This window comes from Parus major, chromosome 23 (genome assembly GCF_001522545.3).
Source record: "Parus major isolate Abel chromosome 23, Parus_major1.1, whole genome shotgun sequence".
Lineage (NCBI taxonomy): Eukaryota > Metazoa > Chordata > Aves > Passeriformes > Paridae > Parus > Parus major.
Window position 1 is genome coordinate 3,639,283 of NC_031791.1, and position 19,911 is coordinate 3,659,193.

General features: G+C 47.5%; 1 protein-coding gene across 3 annotated transcripts in view; it reads right to left on the minus strand.

The window, feature by feature from the left end:
• GRIK3 (glutamate ionotropic receptor kainate type subunit 3) overlaps positions 1–19,911 on the minus strand; it is a 106,879-nt gene that overhangs the window by 48,057 nt on the left and 38,911 nt on the right. For all 3 annotated transcript variants that reach the window (XM_033519588.1, XM_015649417.3, XM_015649416.3), the window contains exons 2-3: positions 2,231–2,407; positions 1,225–1,482 (exon numbers count right to left, since the gene is read on the minus strand). In XM_033519588.1, coding sequence (XP_033375479.1) covers positions 1,225–1,482; positions 2,231–2,407 — 435 coding nt within the window. The remainder of the gene's footprint in view (positions 1–1,224; positions 1,483–2,230; positions 2,408–19,911) is intronic.

Sequence of the window (19,911 nt, forward strand, 5' to 3'; positions counted from 1 at the left end):
CATCCATCCATCATCCATCCATCCATCCATCCATTCATCCATCCCTCCCTCTCTCAAATGGCCATTGCTAAAGGTTATCAAGGCCAAGGTGTCACATGCCTGCCATTATCCCCAGAGGAGCTGTTCTAGGACAGGATGGCTTTTCCTGGTGGTTCTCTGCCACCACTGCAGCCAGTAGAGCTGGAGGGGGTCCCTGCATCCAGTAGGAAGGGGAGAACAGCAGGTTGGCCCTAACCTCAGACACCTCTGGGATCACAAAAATTTTCCTTAAGCAGATGTGCCCTTGAGAAAGGACAGGATGTGACAATCAGCTACACAACAAATGAAAATCTGCATATTTACCATGCACAGCAGCAAAAGGAAAAAATGAATATGCACTTGGATTTATGAGTCGCGTACATCGTAATGGTCACTTAATCACAGCTTGTAACTTCCTACTACCCTCAGAATTAATTTCTGGTTTTGACACTGCAAAAAGCAAAGAGCTATGGTGCATGCAGCTGAATGGGAATGACTGGAATCTGGTGTTGCAAGGAGAATTTTAGCAGATGCCTATTGCAAGGGGGAAGAGAGAAGTGTGTCCCTCTGCATAGAAGGAACACATTAGAATATGCCACGAAGGGAACATACTGTGACCCACATTTGCAAAACAGGAATGTCAAACTGTGTTCTCATCAGCCCTCCCCTAAAGAAACCATTTGGTTTAGTGAAATTAGGTTGGACAGGCTATCCAATGTGGCTTTTGTTTTTTGGGGGGTCTATATCTAGAGCTGTGCAGTGCTTTGCTTTGTTTAACCATCAGCAGCTTTCCTTACATGAAGAACTTTGCCAGCTCAGTGTTACAGAATTACCCAGAAAACAAAAAAATTTCCAGAACTGCTTTTGGTTTTAGCTGGGAACTGCTTCCTCCACAGCAGCTGTGGACAGGGGCTCTTCTGTTGCAAAGGGAACCACAATGCCAAAAGAGCCAGGCTGAGATGGTCACCCATGTCAATGAACCCCCCCATGACCCTTTGCCAGCTCATGGCCCCACTTGCTGAGTGTTTTGTAAATGAAATGCTTAGAAAGCTCGCAAGGCCTTCCAAAGCACTGTCTACAACTCCTGGGAATCTGTCATGGCACAGGGCACCATTTAGCTCTCGAGAGGATAAATGGAAAAGTTCCTGAAGAGACCCAGGATAGAAAATCTGCAGGATTCCTTCTCTGAGCCCCTCCTTTACCCACCTGTGCTGTCATCGTACACCACTGTGGCTGACCTCCACTTCAGGTACTGCACGAGGTCCAGGATAGCATGGCTCAGGGAAGCATAGTCAGGATACAAGTTGACATAGAAAGTGTCCTTGTTATCCAAAGGGTGATGTTTCCATCGGAGCTGTATGTGGGGGACTTCCAGGGCATTGCAGATAGACTGGACAGCGTTGGTGCAAGAGCCTTGGGAAGGTCCAAATATTGCAACAACCCCCAGAGCGAGCTGGTCACAGGCTGGAGGGGGAAAGGGAGGGATGTCAGCAAAGCCTTGGACAGGGGATAAGCGTGGGGCACTCCTGGGCACAGCTCAGACACTTCTGGCACTGACCCAGCTCTGATATTGGGTAATTACAACAGTGATGAGGCACAGAGAGAGAGCACGAGTTATGCCAGGTGGGTCTGAGGCACAGAGGAGTGCCAAGCTCCTCTGAGGGAGCCTCTACCACAAAACCATCTGAAAAGGGACAGGGGGTCACTGGGCTGGGTGGGAGCAGATCCTCCTGGAGATGTCTCTCCAATAGCCGCCAGCTCAGGCAGCAGGTTTCCTTTCTCCACAGCCAGAATCAAACTGCATGAGCCTGCAGGTCACCAGCTCACAGCTTTTGCTGTGCAGTCCCTTCCTTTCAGCACTTCAAGTGTGCTGCTATTATCCAGTAATCAAAAGTGACTGTTATTAAGAGAACAGAACATCCATGTGATGGATGTGAACACTGCCAGGGATGCAGTGACACAAACACAGACATGGCCTCCAGACCTCTGCTCAGGATTAGAGCAAACGCTGAAAGTTTTGTGAGGTTTCATAAGGAAAAAAGGTAGTTGTTCCCCTTGTATTAAAATGCCTCTGGAAGGTCAGCTCCGGCAGGAGCTCTCATCCAGATCACTGGTGAGAGCAGGACAGAACAAGCTGCTGGTCTGCACACCAGACCTTTCTTACGCTGAATAAATGGCCACAAAGCTGCTCAGAAGTTTGCTCTGCTCTTACCTTTCTTAGTTGCTTCAAAGCTGTCATGGAAGTGTATCCTCTGGATGTCATAGGTTAGGGTTGTGTTGGGCAACAAAGTTCTGTTCCTGTTAATGATGTTGGCGGAGAAGCGGAAGGCTTGTTCCTCAGCACTCATCACCTGCGTGTTGGGGCCATCTGCGTACTCAAAGATTCCCCCTGCAAGACAAAAAAATTCCACCTCTGAGCCACAGTTTGTTTCACAAACTTATGCAGCAAGGATGACGAAACTCTTGGAACGTTTGCAGGTGGAGCAGGGTTTGCTCGAGAACCTGTCCTGTACTGAAATGAAGACATGAAGATTTGCATTTTTCTTATATCCTGGTCTATGAGAATGTTCAGGGTGGCAGCTTTGTGGGGCAGTAAGAGGTGGTTTAAAGTCTTGGAATATTTTTATGAGCCAGATAAGTGGCTTCCCATAAAACTTTAGGACCAGACCATGGGAAGTGGACAGGAAGTGCAGGGAGGCTCCAGGTCTGTGTTCTGAGGAGTAACTGGGTACAAAACTGGCACTGTCCTCTCAAAATCCTCCTGCCTCATCACCCACCTCTGGTCCTTGCACAGGAGTCAGGCAGGACAGTGCTGCTGCTGGCTATTTTCAGTGCCATTTTCAGTCCCCTTCTCCTTTTTTATTGCTCCTCAGGTTTAGTTCTCCAAGTTTTTAATTCAGACCAGCAGAGATTTCTGGATTTGCCTACCCTACAGCTCCTCTGCTCAGTAATGCACATCTCTGATGAAGCTTTCCTATGTTCAGAAGTTGTTAATGCCATTACACCTCCCCAAGGGCAACAAGCTCATGTCACAGCATGGCTGGGCTTCTTGGCTCTGTGTCTGTGAGTCTTGTCCTCAGCTCCCACTGACAGCCATTCTAATTGGAGTAACTTGGTGCAGGCATGGGTTATGTAATAATGTGTCCTTGTCTCCAAGATGCAGGAGCCACTCTGTGCCCTCGCAGAACCATGGAAAGACACAAACCTTGCTCTAACTTATTCAAAAGTAAACCAGAATAATTAATGGATGAGCGAAATAAGCAAGTACAATTGGTAACAGATGGTCGCAGGGTTCATTAGCAGAAGGAAAATCTTCCTCTTCAATTTAAGATAGTCCTCAAATGTTTTGTTGTAGACAACAGATGTCTGCTCAGCCCTCCTGGCTTTCAGGCAATGCCATGAATCCTTCTCCAGCAGCCAGAGCACATTTTCTATAGTTCTGTGGCAGTTTGGTGTTAGCCAGGAGTTCCAGTTTGGCCAGAGCCAAACTGACAGCTTTGCTGATGGCCATGCTCTGGGTGTCCTCCTGGGAATGCAACCAGAGCCATGGACTGGGTGAAGCACAGGAGTGATGTTTGGAGATGTTCTCAGCAAGGAAGCAGAAGGACTTGCAAAAGGCCTCTGACTTTCTGCTCCCCCTGATTGTGACAAGTCCCTTTCCTTCTCTTCCTCTGCAGTCTTTGTGCATCCACATCCACAAATGAATGTGGGAATTCATTTACATTCACAGACATGAAAAAAGTTTGAGCTGTTCCCTGTATGTCTCCGCTAGAAAAAACCACTGAACTCAGTGCTAATCTTGGCAATAGGCAGAAGAATAAAGAAAAAAAGAAGCTGAATGCTCATTCTGTGGTGTCATTTCAGTCTCACGTGATTTTCAGCCAGTCACTCATGGGCAGATTTTCAATCCAGAATGCTGAGCAGTGTAGGCAGGAATGTAGCAGAATTGTCCACGTGCCTCATTCTTACTGGATTATGCCAAAACATTTGGGTTTTGACTGGTGCAAAGAAAATTATTCATCCACATCAAAATTTGCATATACTGGCAGCTCAATTTAAGTTTCTTAGGGCAGAAGAACGTTCATCTACAATATTACATCAGACACAATAAACGAAACTAAAGTGAGTGTGAGATTCATCCTATCTTTCTGTTCAAAGCTTCACTGTCCAGAATGTTTAGCCAGGTATTTTTTGTTCTTTAGCATCATCCTGAAGTGATAACTAGTTAATATTACATTGATTATCCACTAGCTGGCATTAGGTTTTCTCTCAGCCCAACACTTTCAGGGTTGTGTTGGAGCACGTCTTACTATGAGAGGATATAGAAGGGCTAGCTATGTGGATTACTGGTGCTTGATCAAATAAATTCCCATTCCAGACATCCAACTGGATATAACAAGTTTTTTGACAGGGAAGACTTTTTTGTGCAGCCACCCAGTACCTTGGGCTCAGGGCCAGGTGATGAGAGAGCTGACAGCAGCAGGGATGGATTTCCATGTATTTCCCATTGCTGGGAACACACCTGGAATACTCTGGGACACTGGCTGCTGAGGTGCTGAGGGCAGCCACGATGTGCCCCAGGCTGGTCTCTGCTCAGAAACTGGAGAGCCTGGGAGCACCTGATGTCAGATCTGTGCATGGATACATGGCACATCCTGTTGGATCTTTACATCCCTCTTGGCTGTGTGCCGCTCCTTCAGAGACGTTCATTCCCATCATTATTTAAAGAGCCTAATAACTGGCTTGAAACAGCTGATTAATGCATAATCTTCATCATGATTACCCAGCATAACTGGCATTAATTTGCAAAGCCAGCTAATTATGAAAATAATTGTTGCAGTTCTTCCATTTGAGCAAAGTGGAGATGCTCGGCTCGTGGCTTTGAGAGCACAAGGGATGTGACATCAGCTGGCTGATGGCCAGGCTGGGGGGCCACAGGGGTTCCCTTCAAGCCTCAGCAGGAGATATGAAAGAACAGGGGTGGGCAATCTCCTGCTGGGGGCTGGACAGTTGTGGGCAGCTCCTCTGCAAGTGATCCCACAGGGGCCTTGGGCAGAAACCTCATCACTCTCAGAGACAAGAGTCCATGGGTGTGAGAAGTCCACAACAAATCAGTCTCCAGTTTTGTACACCACCTATCGACAAATCCCGCCCAAGAGAGTAAAACTGAAGCTCCTTCAGGGTTGCTGTCACTCTCTAAACCTCTGCCCTGTTTTGGGAGCTAGTTCAAATGTCTTGGAGATCACTGGATACTCTGTGGTGCTCGTGGCCTTTCCCTCTATTTCCTGTCTGTGCAGGTCTCAGCTCCTCATTCCTTCTTTCTTCCTCTCCTGTGGCTTGGTAGAGAGATAAAAGATGGTTGTGGCAAGGTCTGTCATGCTTTGTGACATCCTCCTGAGGTTGGTGAGAGGATTTGCTCCCTGATTTTTGTGTGCCGTTCCTTGGCCAGGAACCAGTCAATAGAGTCCGAGGACTCCCCACTGCAGAGCCATGCACCACTCAACACATGCTGAAGTTTATCAATTTGGGTTGACTTTGTTTGCATAGATATTTTTCCCTGGAAACCTTCTTTTTATGCCATAAGGGCTACCTTTGGTGCAGTGCAATCTGGGACTGGGAGTTAGCCTTGTAGGAGATGCCTCACACAAGCTGTTGATGAAGGCTTTCAACACTTATCACTTATTTTACATATTTTTTGATGAAGTAATCCATTATTAGATCTGACTTCTTGGATTTTAAAATCAATCCCAGGCAAGTTAAATAATTATTCATTTGTCTTTTACTCTTAAAGCAGACTAATTGCTCTCTGGAGAATGTCAGCCAGTGTATGGGAAAACACACTAATTACAATCAACTTCATGTCTGACTGCTTTATGTTGTTTTATTTGATGACCTTGACATTTCTGCTAAGGTGAGGAGTTATCAACATCTGAAATGAGATTCCAGAACAAACTCCCTTTGGGTCTAGACCAGAGGAGCAATAGTGAGGCTGGGCAGGCAGGAGGAGCCTCCCTGGAACAAGGGAAAGTTTGGCTGAAAACCACAGAGAGTTTCACTTGGAATAGCAGAACTTGAGCCTCTCTTCAGGGCAAAACCTGCATCACACAGAACACCTAAAATCCCATTGATAGCAATCAGAACAAGCCCAGGTCTTGTCTGCATCCAGCAAGACTGTACTGCATCCTTCTGTCCCAAGGGATGGTGTGGGAAGATGTTGGGAATGGTCCCAGGATGGAGTTGGAAAGACACCTGGACCATGGGCTGGGAACCCTCCTCAACTACCCCAGTGATCCTGAAACTTGGGCTCAGTGCCATTGTAGTTATTTTTAGCTTTGTCAAGAGCTAAGTCAAAAAAGTCTTAGGAGGTTTTCGTTTCTCCCCTCTTTTCCTTTTTACCAAAACAAACAGCTTCATTCTCAGAAAGAAAATTCCAACAGCCCTCAGCGTGTGGCGTGATCTCTTATCTTTTACTCCTTATAAATCACGGAGTTATTTAGCTTTGAAGAACAACTATTTCTGATAACACTTTTCTCTCCCCCGCTGACAGTGTTGTTCACACATTTAGACAGCTCTGACAGCCTCTTTCCATGTGACATCCGGGAAGAAACACCTGGTTTGAGACAGCTATTACCAAGGATGGAGCCAGCAGAGCTCCTCAGGCACATGGGAGCTCCTGTTCCCTCTCACAGCCCTTCCATGCCCAGAGCTGTATTTCTTGTGGATTTTTTTCTCTGAGGTTATAAAATGTTTTTGCTGTTGCCATCTGAGGCATGAGATTTGCCATTTTCTGAGGACAAATCACTCTGTTTTGGGAACACTACTAGCAAATGGGTTGTTGAGGGCAGGTACACAGAATTTAGTGACTTTTCCTGTGGGATGCTGCTCCACAGGTCCCTGAGGCAGAGAATGGAGAGTCTGGGGAGAGGCTTCCTCGCAGAGGCTTGGAGAACCTGACACTGCTGCTTGTCTGACAAGGCCAGTGGGGAGAATCTCACTGTCATGGCCCAGGTCCCCTGAGAGCTGCTGTTTATACAGCAGCATTATATAGAGAAATGAGATAACACTGTTGGGAAGTGAAAGAAAGTTCCCTGGAGCATGAGGTTGTGGCTAGGAATGGGGCTTCAACTCCCAGATCCTTGCCCATCCTGGGGGACTGTGGCAGTCTCAGGTGTAATAATAAGGATGCAGAGAGAGCAGAGAAATCCAGAAGGCAATAAATATCAGGAAAACAAAAAGGGAAAACAGTGACAGATTTATTCACGAGAAATCTCTCCTTGCACCTTCCCCCAAGGAGCTGCTACCGTGAAATGATCCATGAGTGTGCTCCAAGGAGCTGGTCCTGTGCTCAGCTTGCCATGGAGCAGAACCCCCAGATCTGCTGTTGATGCCAGCTGGTCCCCTAACAGAAACAAACCCACCCTATAAAGGGATGAGTGAGGAAAGCAGTGCCAGGAGCGCTGGGGGCTACCACCCTTCCAGAGCCCTTGTTACCCCTGGGAAGCCCTTGCTGTCAGAGAGGTGCAGTGGATCCCCCAGCCCTCCACAGGCTCCCACCCAGCCCTGTGTCAGATGGCAGCATCCTGGGATGTGCCCAGTGGCAGTACCACAGAGCCGCTTCACGCCAAGGCAGCGAGCACAACTTGCAAACTGATTGAAACAAACCTTCTGGGAAGGAGCTGAAAATAATTTCTGTGCTCTGTCAGTGGGCTTTTGGTTTTGACAGAGCGGCAGGATCTGAGTCCCTGTCCCTTCAACTGCTGCTGATCATGCACTGGCCCTGTCACTTCAGCATGGCACTGCTTAATGTGATGCAGCACAGCCACAGATCCAAAGCAATTTCAGGCTCCATCAACATGCATTGCGCAAGAGAGCCCCTGTACAGGGCTTGGCGGCTCAGGGGCCAAGCTGCCCCTGCCCACAGGAGCTCCTCGCTCTGGATGCCGATTGCTAAAAACTCAGGAGCAGGATCTGCCTGGAACGTGGGGAGAGGATTAACCTCAGAGCCAATGTGTCTGCATCACTTACGCTCACACGCTGCCTGTGCTCACTGTGTGCCTCTTTTGTGTAAATTAAAAAGGCACCAGCCTGTCCCCTGAGCTGCTCCCACCCTGGCAGCTTCCCTGGCTCTCAGATACAAGGCATTTCCACCTGCTTTTGCTGAGGACCCCAGTTTCATGGGGCTGATGAAGCCCATGACATACTTGCCCACCCAGGAGTTTTCCCCGTGTCCACGATACCCTACAGGGAAATGTGGTGAGTGTAGCCTCTCTGGACTTGGGTTTGGGTGTTCCTGAACTCCCCAGCACACCTGACTGGATTTGCTGTCTGACATCCTTGGGAAGAGGCAGGACATGGAGCTTGAATACCCTGTGAGCTCAGAGGAGAGACAAGCACAGTGGAGTGGCTGATTCCCCCCAGTCTCCAGGAGCTTGCTGTCCCCAACACCTCAAACGAGACCAGGAACATTTCTATTTCAGCTGCTGTGACCCTGCACCGTGGAGCCAAACCTGAGTGGGAACAGTGCTACTGTCACCTCCCTGCCACAGTCCCCCCCACTAGTCACTCTGGGGGTGTCCCTGGGGCCCCACGGTGGCTGGTAGAGGAGCTGATGGGCAGAGATGCATTCCCAGTGCCTCTGATTCCATCACAAGGTGCAGCAGGAGGCAGAGCCAGGTACTTGCTGAGTAATGCCAAGAAAATTAATTCAACCATAAAATCAGATACAGAAAGTGTGAGTGTGTCCCACAAGGAGGGATTTCCTGACTGCCAGGACAGAAATCCCATCACAGCAGGTTGATCCATTCCCAGGAGACGGTGTCTCCTTCTTTTCTCATTTTGGTATTGAATATGCAAAATCCTATTTCATTTGTTCTGAATTAGGCACTTCATGTCACAGGGGGTGACATTCATCTATGTATAAGCTGCTTAACAGATGAGCAGTCAAGTGGCAAAGCAATACATCATTAATGCTTCTGGTTAAATTAACCGATTAAAACCACTGGAGCTAAAACGTATGTATCAGCACTTTACTTGCACTAAATGAGGAATAAATGGAACATGGCAGGTTGTGTTTTTAATGAACAGTAGATAGAAAAGGTCTGGAAAGGTTTGCCACTGCTCCTAGGGATGACCTGTTGCATCCTTGGCTGGACGCCGGCACAGCTTGTCCCCATGGGCTGGGGCATGGCCAGGGCAGAGCACAACAGGCTGTGGCTCCTAGAAACAAACTTCTCCTCATTGCAAACCCTCCTCATCTGGCCTAATTGGCTGCGTTTCCTCTGCCATGCTTTGAACAAGCTGTTCTGGTGTTGCACGTTTGACATCTGAGGAAGAGCGTTTACCGCAGCGGCAGAGCGTAACCCCGACCAAGGGAGCAGATCAAAGCGCTAATCTGAGATCAAAAGCCTTCAGTGGTGCTACAGCAGAAATAAATTAAGTTAGCAACAGATTTCTTAATGATATTTAAATTTCTAATTTGCATAATACATGATTAAAATGAAATGGGCTTTTTTTTTTTTAAGCAATCTCAATTAATTAAAAAAAAGAAAAGAAAGCAGCATCATAATCTCAGAGGGACAGATTCCCATCAAGATAAAGGCAAGGAAAATACTGTGAAACTTTCAATTTGCCCAGTGTTCAGTGCACAGGAAATGCAAATCTCCCAAAGTGAGTGTGGGGCTGCACCCTGAAGACCCTAGGGGGACAGCCAGTCCCACCACTGCCCTCCACCCTAGCTGGGAAAGGCTCCCACAGGCTCTAAGTGGTTTATTTCTCTGCAAAAGGGAGTTCTGGCCACTTTGGGCTACTTGTGCTTGTCTTGTTCTCACTATGAGACACCTCAGAAGGTATCTGGGCTCCCTGGGATTATTTACCAGCTCACATTTGTGTGTGGGCTAAATGAAACCATGGTGTCAATTCCAGCCTCCACTCTCGGCCACTGCACTGCCAGCTGGACTGGACTGGACATTCCCTCCCATGCCCATCCCTGCTCCCCCTCCCCAAAACCTCACTGAAGCAGCCTAAACTCAGCAGATGAGTCCTGGGAATCACCGATGGCTGGATGACTCAGGCACACTCAAATCACTTTTATGGCAGTGCTTTGGGCTGAGATCATGTGTTACACTGTAATATATGGGGGGAAAAAGGGGTTTGAAAGCTTTGAATTATTGCAGATGTGTAGTACAGGGTTCAGGGTGCAGATGGAAGTGTATTTTCTGTGGTGTTTTATTGCCCTGTGGAGGGGTCTGGGGTGTCCATTGGGGCAAGGCTCAGGTGAGGCACGGAGCAGGGAGTGAGGCCACACTGAAACACAAATCCCACCTCGTGCCAAGACTGACCGGGCTCCTAACAAACCTGCAGGGTGATAGAATACTCTGGATTTCTCTTTACTGTGTGCTGGAAAGCTGAGGGCTGTGTCTCCCCGCACCATTCCCCAGTTTGGAGCTCCCCACACAGCAGAGCAGGTGACTGTTCTTCCCATTTATCCCAGTGCAAACTGGGTCTGGCTGGTTCAATTGTGAAAATTCACTGTAAACAGAATTCAGGGTGTTGGAAACCAAAACCACTTATTTGGGGAAAAAGAAATTGTCTTCCCAGGTAAACTGGATTCAACAAATCTTTGAGCTCTGTACTGGGAGTCCTCATTGGCCACACACAGACCTGCCAAGCTGAATTAAAATTCCAATTATTGCATGTTAATTAAATTCTTCTCCAATATTCATTGCTAAGATGCAGCTAATAAGTGTTAATACCCACCTGGCATATAGCATATATTAGACTTAAGAAACCTACATTAAATCCTGTTTTCCATCCACAGTGTAGCCAAACACCAACAGTCAACTTGTTTCTCACTCTTGCATTGATGCTTCCAAAAACTGGGGCCTTGACTAAGACAAGGCATTGAATAGCAAATGCACTTCTGCAAATATTATGACACATTGTTTGTCGTCTGCCCTAAATATTTAACAGTTCCATTTTACAAGATTTTTGTGCCACATGCTGAATATTTGCTCCTGATAGATGCTAAATTTGACTGATGAAATGGATTCCATTCAGGAGTTGACAGTCCCAAAGCCTTGTGAGGATTTTTGCTGTTGGCATCTTCTGTTTAAAAGAAAGCAGTGAAGGGGGAAAAGCCCAAAACCAGAGTGCCCTGGGAAAATTGTTTCTGCTTAATCCCATCTCCTCTCCTCAGAAAATCCTTTTTATAGGAAGAGATCAAAGGTCTGTAATAGATTTCCAGGACCTGTAACAGGTCTCCAGGAAGTGCAGAATGCAGAGGGAATGTGGGGTTCTGTGGGATTAATCTACCCTTGGTCAAACCTGCTGGTGCTTGGGGCAGCCAAAGGTGTAATTTGGAGATTCAGAGACTGATTTTGCCTTCTCCTCTTCTTATTTTAATGTTTTAGTGTTGTTAAGCAGAGGGAAAAAAAAGACTTTGCTAGCATGTGGCACTTGCTGGGCATGGGAGGTGGGGGCAACACAGGAGCCTATTCTGGGACCTGTAAGAATAAAAGCTCACCATTTTTTACAAATTCTTTCCCAATATAGCTTGACTGAAATCTTTTATGGTGGGAAAGATCTGCCTGGGGAGGACATTTTTGAAACCTACAATCTTCAATATATTTTATGAATGGTTATTTTCCCTCCCTTTGTTTTAATCCTTCCCCCCATTTCTTAATTTTCAATTCTGAATGCCCAGGGTAATTACAGCTGAAAGATTTGCTGGCTTAAAAGCAGCACTTTATTCCTGGGAATGAAAGAAAAAAAAAAGGGGGGGGAATGACAAAAGGATCTGCTCTGAAAAATGCTTTCATTATTTTCCTGTCATCTGTATTCTTGGTTTACAAACATCCACACACAGAACACAGGATGCGAAGGGACGTGCTGGACCTGCCCAGCAGCCGGGTTCCAAAGGTATTCCACATTCTCTAAATGATCAGAATCAGCTTTTAAAAACCTATTCTGTGTCACAGAGGAGCAGCTGCCCACTGAAGAGCAGCTGGCATGGGGCTGTGCTGGTGCCATGAGCCGAGCTCAGGGCCGGGGGTCCCTGTCACCGTGGTGGGTGCCCTGCCTGCTCCCAGCCACGCTGCCAGCCTGCCCCTGGGTTCTCTTGCCTCTCTGCCCAGGGTTGGGGCTTGGCACATGCCCTTGCAGAGCTGGGTGTTCACAGCAGAACAAGGCCCTGGTCCCACCCCTGCTGACCTCTGCTCCCCTGGGAAAAGGCCTTTGGATTGTGCCATGGGAGGGACCCGGAGCCAGACACCCTACGGGGCTACAGCTGCCCCACACTAGGCTATGGGGGATGGCAGGGCCCTGCTGTGGGCACCCTGCTCCAGGGAGGGGACCAGCACACGTGCCATGGGCCCAGTGACAGTGCGAGGGACACAGTGACAGTGCCACCAGTACTGCGACAGTGCCATTGGCATGGTGACAGTGCCATCAGCACCGCAACAGTGCCATAGGCACTGCGACAGTGTCACAGGCATGGTGACAGTGCCACCAGCATGGTGACAGTGCCATGGGCACGGTGACAGTGCCATCAGCACCATGATAGTGCCACCAGTACTGCAACAGCGCCATGGGCATGGTGACAGTGCCATCGGCACCACAATCCTGCACAGGACTGGGGGCCATTGCTCCAAAGGGAGATCCTGCTGTCACAGGGATCCACTATTACAGGAATCCACTGCAAGAGGGTTTCACTGCCAATGATCCCACTGCCAGTGACCCTGCTGCCAGAGGGATCAGCTGCTACACTGGCAGAGCTGAGTGTCTCAGTAGGAACTGAACCAAGTATCTGCTAATGAAGCTGAATATTCATTATTATGACTAAACATAGTGAATAACAAATTTAAATGGGTAAATTATTAGTTGGTAGATGAGAAAAGGGGGAATTAGAAAAACGTTCCAATTCTAGAGGAGGTGGAAGAGGAAAGCTTTATTAAGAGACCCAAATGCAGCTAAAATGGAGTGTTAGTCATTGTGCAGCGCTTCACACAGCCCTTTGTAATTGGTGACAGTGGATGTCACCGTGTCCCTGGCAGCTCAGCACTGACCTCACCCTGGAACTGCTCACACCAAGACTGGAGCCTTGCTCTTTTGTGGAATTCTGAGATTCATAATCATAATCACTGTTTATTTAATGCTAAGGACACTGTTTCCTCTACTCCAGTGTTATGAATTACCAAGGATTATGTGTTCAGTAGTTTCTATTGATTCATGCGAGCTAATTAATGGGATACATCAACGTATCATAAACATGAGCAATAACTCATGCCTTGTTAGCACCAATGAGCAAACTGCTCCAGGGAGCAGGCAGGTCTCTGGAAGGGTTAATGGATCTACTGATTGAAGTGAAACTTCTTTGTTTTTCCTGCCATTTCTTACGTTTTAGGTGTGTCAGTATCTCCTTCATAATGGTGTAAACTGGGAGTTGTAAACTGGAGGCAGCATGAATTCAATGGAAAAATGGTTTGAAGCAGCTTAAGAAAATGGGATACTGGTGAGTGGGAGCTACAGAAGGAGCTGAGCATGCAGTTGAGCTGAATTTGACTTTAATTAAAAAGCATATTGAAGGAAGAGATTTCTGACAGGAAAACTGAGGAGCGAAGGGTTCCTATTTCCCACCCTATTTATAAATCAGTGAACACAAGCTGGCATCCTCCTCTCACAAGGGCTGTACAGTAAGCAGATTGTCTGGGGGGAAACCACATGAAGTTGGGCAAAACAATCCTCCTCCTCCTCTTCCTCCCACGTGTGGGATGAGCAGCCAGGGACAGCCCCATGGGAGTCACTGCTCCATGCCTGGACCGTGGATTGTAATCAGGGACAGTGTCCCTGAATTTCCTCTCATTTACTGGGAACTGCTGCAGAACTTGAGTAATATCTTCAGTTTCAGAGTTAAGTGACAAAACCCAAGATTAATAAGTGGAGCTGTCCATGTGAAAGCAAATGCAGAGAGGATGCTGCAGACACCCCCTGCTGCAGCGCCGAGCCGCTGGTTCATGCAGCACTTTCTTCTTGAGGCATGTAATATATTTAAACGCTATTTGGAAAAGATGCTTCTAGCACCTTCTGGGCCAGCAGTAAGTGGGACTGTGCTGGGCAGCAGCATGTGAATCTGATTAGATGAAGTGTCGGGTCACTGCCACTTGTCCTCTGCAACACCCAGAATTAAGCTGCTGCAAACACATGAGTCCCAGGAAAATCCCAGCAAGGGGGCTGGACAGGGGGCACAGGTTGCATCCTCTTGCCCTGATCCATGCTCTCCTACAGTTGCTCTTGACCTCAGCCACTCTGCCAGGGTGAGCATGTGCAGCTCCCCCACTTTGTGGGATTTGCTTAGCTAAAATCCACTGGTAACATCTTGGGGCTGTAATGATGCCTTAGGATTTTAGCTTTTATATTTTTCAAATCCTGTGTTTGCAAATCCTATATTTTTCAATCCACTGCATTAGTGCATAACTCTAAACTCCATATAGAGTTAGTTATTGTCTTCACATTTTGGTCAGACAAAACAATCCCTTCATGACTGAGATCCAAGGACACCCTACAGCCTCAGACCCTAAAGGTATAAACAAAAGTGAATTGAGGTGCAAAACTGGGGGTATGTGACTTCATTACCCAAAGTTGTAATTGGAGGATTAACCCCTGATATGCAAATCGACCAAATAGCTATCCGTGTGAAAAACTTGTGACCATTGTCCATCTTGGATGTAGCCCCTCATGGAGGCTTCATCTTCCCTAAATGTACCTGAAGGCCCTTCATTAAATATATCTGCTTTTATTCTCTTAATTCTGTCTCTCTGTTTTTAGGTAAGCGTGAAAAAGGCATCAGTAATGATGAGGATGCATGAGGCAGCGCTGGGAATCAGTGCTGGTATTCCTGGTCCTGTGGTGGGCCTTGCTGCTGAAATGTAGCAACAATGCAGAAAAGATCCAAAACTAAACCATGAGGTGAGACAGGGTCTGTCCTTGCAGCCCTCACTGCCACCCTTGTCCTTGGAGCAGGTGAGCAGCAGCTCCGGGGGTGCCCCAGTCATGGAGGTGACCTTGCCTTCCGCAAGCAGGGAGCACTGTGCATCTCCAGGCTTTGCTCAGGCCCCTCTCTGGCAAACATTTGCAAGAAGTGCAGTGTGAACTATTTCACTTCTTAAATACCATTTATGGAAATACTTCAAGGCCTGACATAAGCCACGTCTCACCAGACAACGACTTGGGATAACCCAGCCTGCTTGGTGTTTTGCTCAGCTTTGTAATAGAAAGAGAATCCTCCAGCTTTATAGTGCAAAGAGAAAAACCAGATACCAGCTAGAAGGCAAGGGGAGAAGGGATGTGACTTTTAGAGCTTGCAGGCAGTAGGATTAAGGCCCAGAAGGATAATTCTCTACTCAAGATCAGCAGTGATCTTGGGTACCCTGGCTCAATGTGGATCCTCTCTCTCCTGTCTCCAGCCTCTCCAGTGCTGGCTGGAGCTCCAGGCATGATCCTTTCCCTTCTTGCAGAAAAAAAATGCTTTTACCCCAATAAACAATAGTTAATTTCAGTGCATTTGAGCTCTTTGTTCAGTTTTGTGGATTTGGAAGGTTCTTCCCAAAACATTCATGCTGAACTAACAAATTTTTATTAATGTTTTCAAATGGAGATGAAAATGAAGTGTTATCTCAGAGATGTCAGGCTTGATGAAACCAAAAATCCCACAGCTTCAACCTCTGTTCCTCCTTCTTTGTTTAGCTGAGCCTTAATGCAGTAATGATCCCACAGCCCCCTTGGAGGTGAAGACAGAAACCCTGACTGTATTAGCATGTGGAACTGTTTATTCCAACTGGGCTTCCTCTGCTTGCTAGAGCTGCTCTGAACTTCATTCATCAATGTGCTGCTAAAAAACTGAGTGGGCTTCACACCTGAGTTTCGTCTTTCCCTTCTCCCCTCACCTAAGGAAACCCACAACTCTATTTCCACCAGTAGAGTAGTCCAGACACAAGCCCCAGGGGCAGGCAGGTTAATCTCTTTGGCAAGTGCAGTCAATAGAATGCATTGGGAGTGTGAATATTTGAGTTGGTCAGAGATGTCCCCACCCTCATTCCTTTGCCCCTCAGGGAAGGGATGGCTGGCAGCACCCACAGCTCATCTTGGGGGTTTGGGGACAGGTGGCTTTGGCTGTCAAGGGTGCTGCAGCTCCTGTGTCACACATGGCTTTGGCTGCTGAAGATGTTGTGGCTCTCCTGTGCCATTCCTGGCTGTGCTGGGGACACCAAGACATGTCCCCATGAGGTGGCAGAGAGGTGGCAGTCCCAGCAATGGGCTGTGAGCTGAGGGAGGGCCACGGTCATCAGCCATGTGTGTGCTGAGGCGTTGCTTTGTCCTTCACAGATTTTACTGTTAATAATGTTATTTTTAGCTTTCTGTCCCAGAGCTCATCAAATCAGGGATTGTTCAACTTGCTCAAGCATATTTTGAAACATATTCTTACAGGGTATACTGCATGAATATTAGAAACTTATTTTTTTCCTTGAGTGTTCTTCAAATAATCCCTGCTTTGAAATGCTGAAACAAAGATACACAAAGGTCCGGCTCTGCATGATGAGTGCAAGTGAAAGGTCACAGAGGAGCATAGGGGCTGTCTGTGGAGCTAAAGGGATAAACCCAAATGCCTTTCTGAACTTTTCTCCTCCTCTTGCTGCTCACCCACCCCCACTGGAAGCACTTTTCCACAGGAAAGGGGAGACTTCTATGAATCTTTCTGCAAATTTTCATTTTTAAAGTGGAATCAGACAGTAATCTGTGCCTTTTCCTGGCTTAATACAAGGAATCTTCTCAATGTCAAAGCAGTATTAGAACCAATGGGGCCAATTCACTCCCTGGGTTTTCCTGTGACCTTTCAAGTCTGCACAGAACTACACTTTGTATAAATAGACTGAAGTAATAGTGAAGGATGTGTGTCGGTTCTTTAGTTTAGAAGCAAAAAAGGCTTTGCTTAGATAAACACAGCTATCACACACAGAAAGGTCAGAATCTGAGCCCCAAAGCCAGTGCAGGCATTGGAATTAAAACCTGAATTGCCCCTTGGAGTCACCTCACCACACCGACCAGCCCCGGACTAGATTTTAGCTGCAGTGTGGCCAGCACCCAACATCTGCTGGGCTTTGTCCCTGGTTGGGCTTTGCTGTGGCTCCTGGGGACCAGGCAGAGTTGTGCCCATGGTGCAGGGGTACTTCAGCTCTCCAGGTGTGCCCAGCAGGTACTCGAGGTCCCCATGCCCGCCCCATGCTGGGGTGGGAGTGCCCAAGGCAGGAGACCCCTCTGCCAAGGCACAGCTGTGTCCTACTCATGTCCCTGCTGCCCGTGCCTATTAATGAGGAGGTATTTTAGGGCAGAGTGCCAGGGAGTTGTTTTAATTAGCAGGTTACAGGGTATTTGTGCAAAACACCTCGTGCAGCCTCCTGGCAGGGTCCTAGGCAAGAGAGGCTGTGACTTCACCTACCAACAACCAGAGGACTGAAGGTTGTGATGTGACATTCTCTGTGGGTGTATAAAAATAAACACATGCAATGGCCTTTCAGTAATTCTGTGCAGGGCTTGGGCAGGGGGACAGAGCATAAACACAGCCATAAAATCACTGTAACATCACACTGCTCAATGACAATATCTTGTCTAATTATGGGAGGCTCAGAGACATCCTCAAGAAGATATAAAATGGAAATGTAGGTCTGTGGATGGATCCAGGATGAATCCTGAGGAGACTGAGTAAAAGAAGTGGGTATTAATGAGTGGTGCAGAAACAAGGACTTGAGGAAATTCAGCTATAAAAAGATGGGGAAAAGGGATTGTCTGTATAACTAGGAAACAGCTAAAACAACAGACCAAAAGGGAGACATAAAGCTGGAAATTGGGTAATAAATCTCTGCTCTCATCAAAGAAGAGACAGTTGTATTGGAAAATAAAAATAACATTCTAGAACACAACAAAGAGAAATTTATAGTCCAATTAAAAATGCATGACTGAAAAAAACCCAAACCTCAAATACTTTTCTTCCTCCTTTAGGTAGAATGAAGTGAGAGCACAGCATATGGTGGGGCCAGTCAGAGACTGGAAGGAAATAATAGCTTGGATGTGTAATTGATTCAGGACTTCTCTCTGCTTGGAGGCGGCTTGCAAAGTCACAGGCTGCCCCAGAGCTCTGCCTCCCCCAGTCTTGGGAGTCATTTGCTCTCCACCATGAATGTCTGGCTCTGGTGCTCCAGCCTGAGGTTCAGGGACAGGGGAAATGGAGCCCAGGGAAGGGTTAAGCAGGGGATGGCTGTGCTTTACATGACAGCACTGTGTGGGAATCTTGTCAGTTTAAACCTGATGCCTTTAAACTCGTGGGAGATGCAACAGGGGGACAGGGGGGAGGCTTGTACCTGAAGTGGGGTTGTCACAGGAAGCTGTAGCAGGAGTCAGGAGCAGCCCTATGGATCTCATCCCCCGGGGAAATGCTGTGCCAGAACATTATCGTGCCTACAAACCCATTGGAACAGCCTGATGACAACAGATTGTCTCATTACAGAACCCACAAAACCATCTTTAAGCATCATAAAAAACAGAAGTGCAGGTCTGAGGACAAGCCTCTGACTCGCAAAGAACATGGAAAAAGGGGAGTAACACCAAAGTGCTGCACAGGGACAACCCTTGTCCCTCTTGTCTGGTGCTGGTGGTGGGAGTAGGGGAGACAGAGGGGACCCCCCTAGAGCTTCAGTGGGGAGAGAATTCCCGTGTCTGTGCCGGGAGAGAGAGAGGAAAGCAAGCACAATTGCCATCACAAATGCTCCCAAAAACTCAGGGCAGCTTTTGCATGAGCAACAAAAGCCACACTGGCCACACAAACCATCTGGAGCTCTCTGTGGGGATTCAATAAACTCCTGCAAATTGCTTCAGACATTTTCCACTCACTCCACTCATTTTATGTGCAGAGTTCAGTGAGACATTGTTTCCTATTCAAACAACACTTGTCACTTACATTTGGGTCATTTTTCTTCTCTCTGGCAGTACTTTGCTTTTCTGGCTCTTTAGTTTCCTGTGTGCCCTCAGCGTGGAGGGGCCTGGCACGGCTCGGGCCCAGTGTGGGGCACAGCAGTGTGGTCATACCTTTCCCTTGACCCTAAAATTAAGAGCCAGACACAGTTAAGGGATAAAGGGCTGTTCTCTTGGTGTCTAATAAGGTGCACTATTTCAACAAGGTGGAGCGCTCTGAAATGCACACACGCGATAGATCACGTACATAATTTTATAGACCTTGTAAATTAGCATATCTAACAAAGATGCCCCAATGAGAGGCTTGAATGAATAGTGTGATGTCCTCCTATTTCGGAGTATTCGTCCCTGGATGGGCCTAATCGTATTTTATAGGATGTATTTTAGAGGGGCCTTTGGTTTTTCAAGATAGCGTAGAGCTTTCCAGCCTCCAGCTCTGAGGCCTTTAGGATGTTTCAGGCCTAACAGAAAATTAGGAGGACTCTGTTAAGTTATTAGAATTTAGGAATTACAAGTATGCACATTAAGGGGACTGAGAATTCATCAAAGGTATATCAAAGAAAAGGCAAAAATTGCCATGGCATTGTGTGGTGCAGCACTGTGGGCTCCACCACCACCCATAGAGTGTCACAGTGACACCAGCTGTGCTCCAGGGCTGTGACTCAGTGCCTGCCCCTTCCCTCCTCTGCCACGGAATTGCTGTGGTTTCCCCTCCTGTCCCGCTCCGTGCTGCCAGGCTCCAGCCCTGATGCAGTGCAGGCAGCCCTGCCAGCAGCACCAGCTGGTCACCACGTCCTGCCTGGCTGCTGCTTATCAGGAGTCCAGCCACAGACACTCACACTCCAGCAGTGAATTATGATATAAAAATAAGCACAG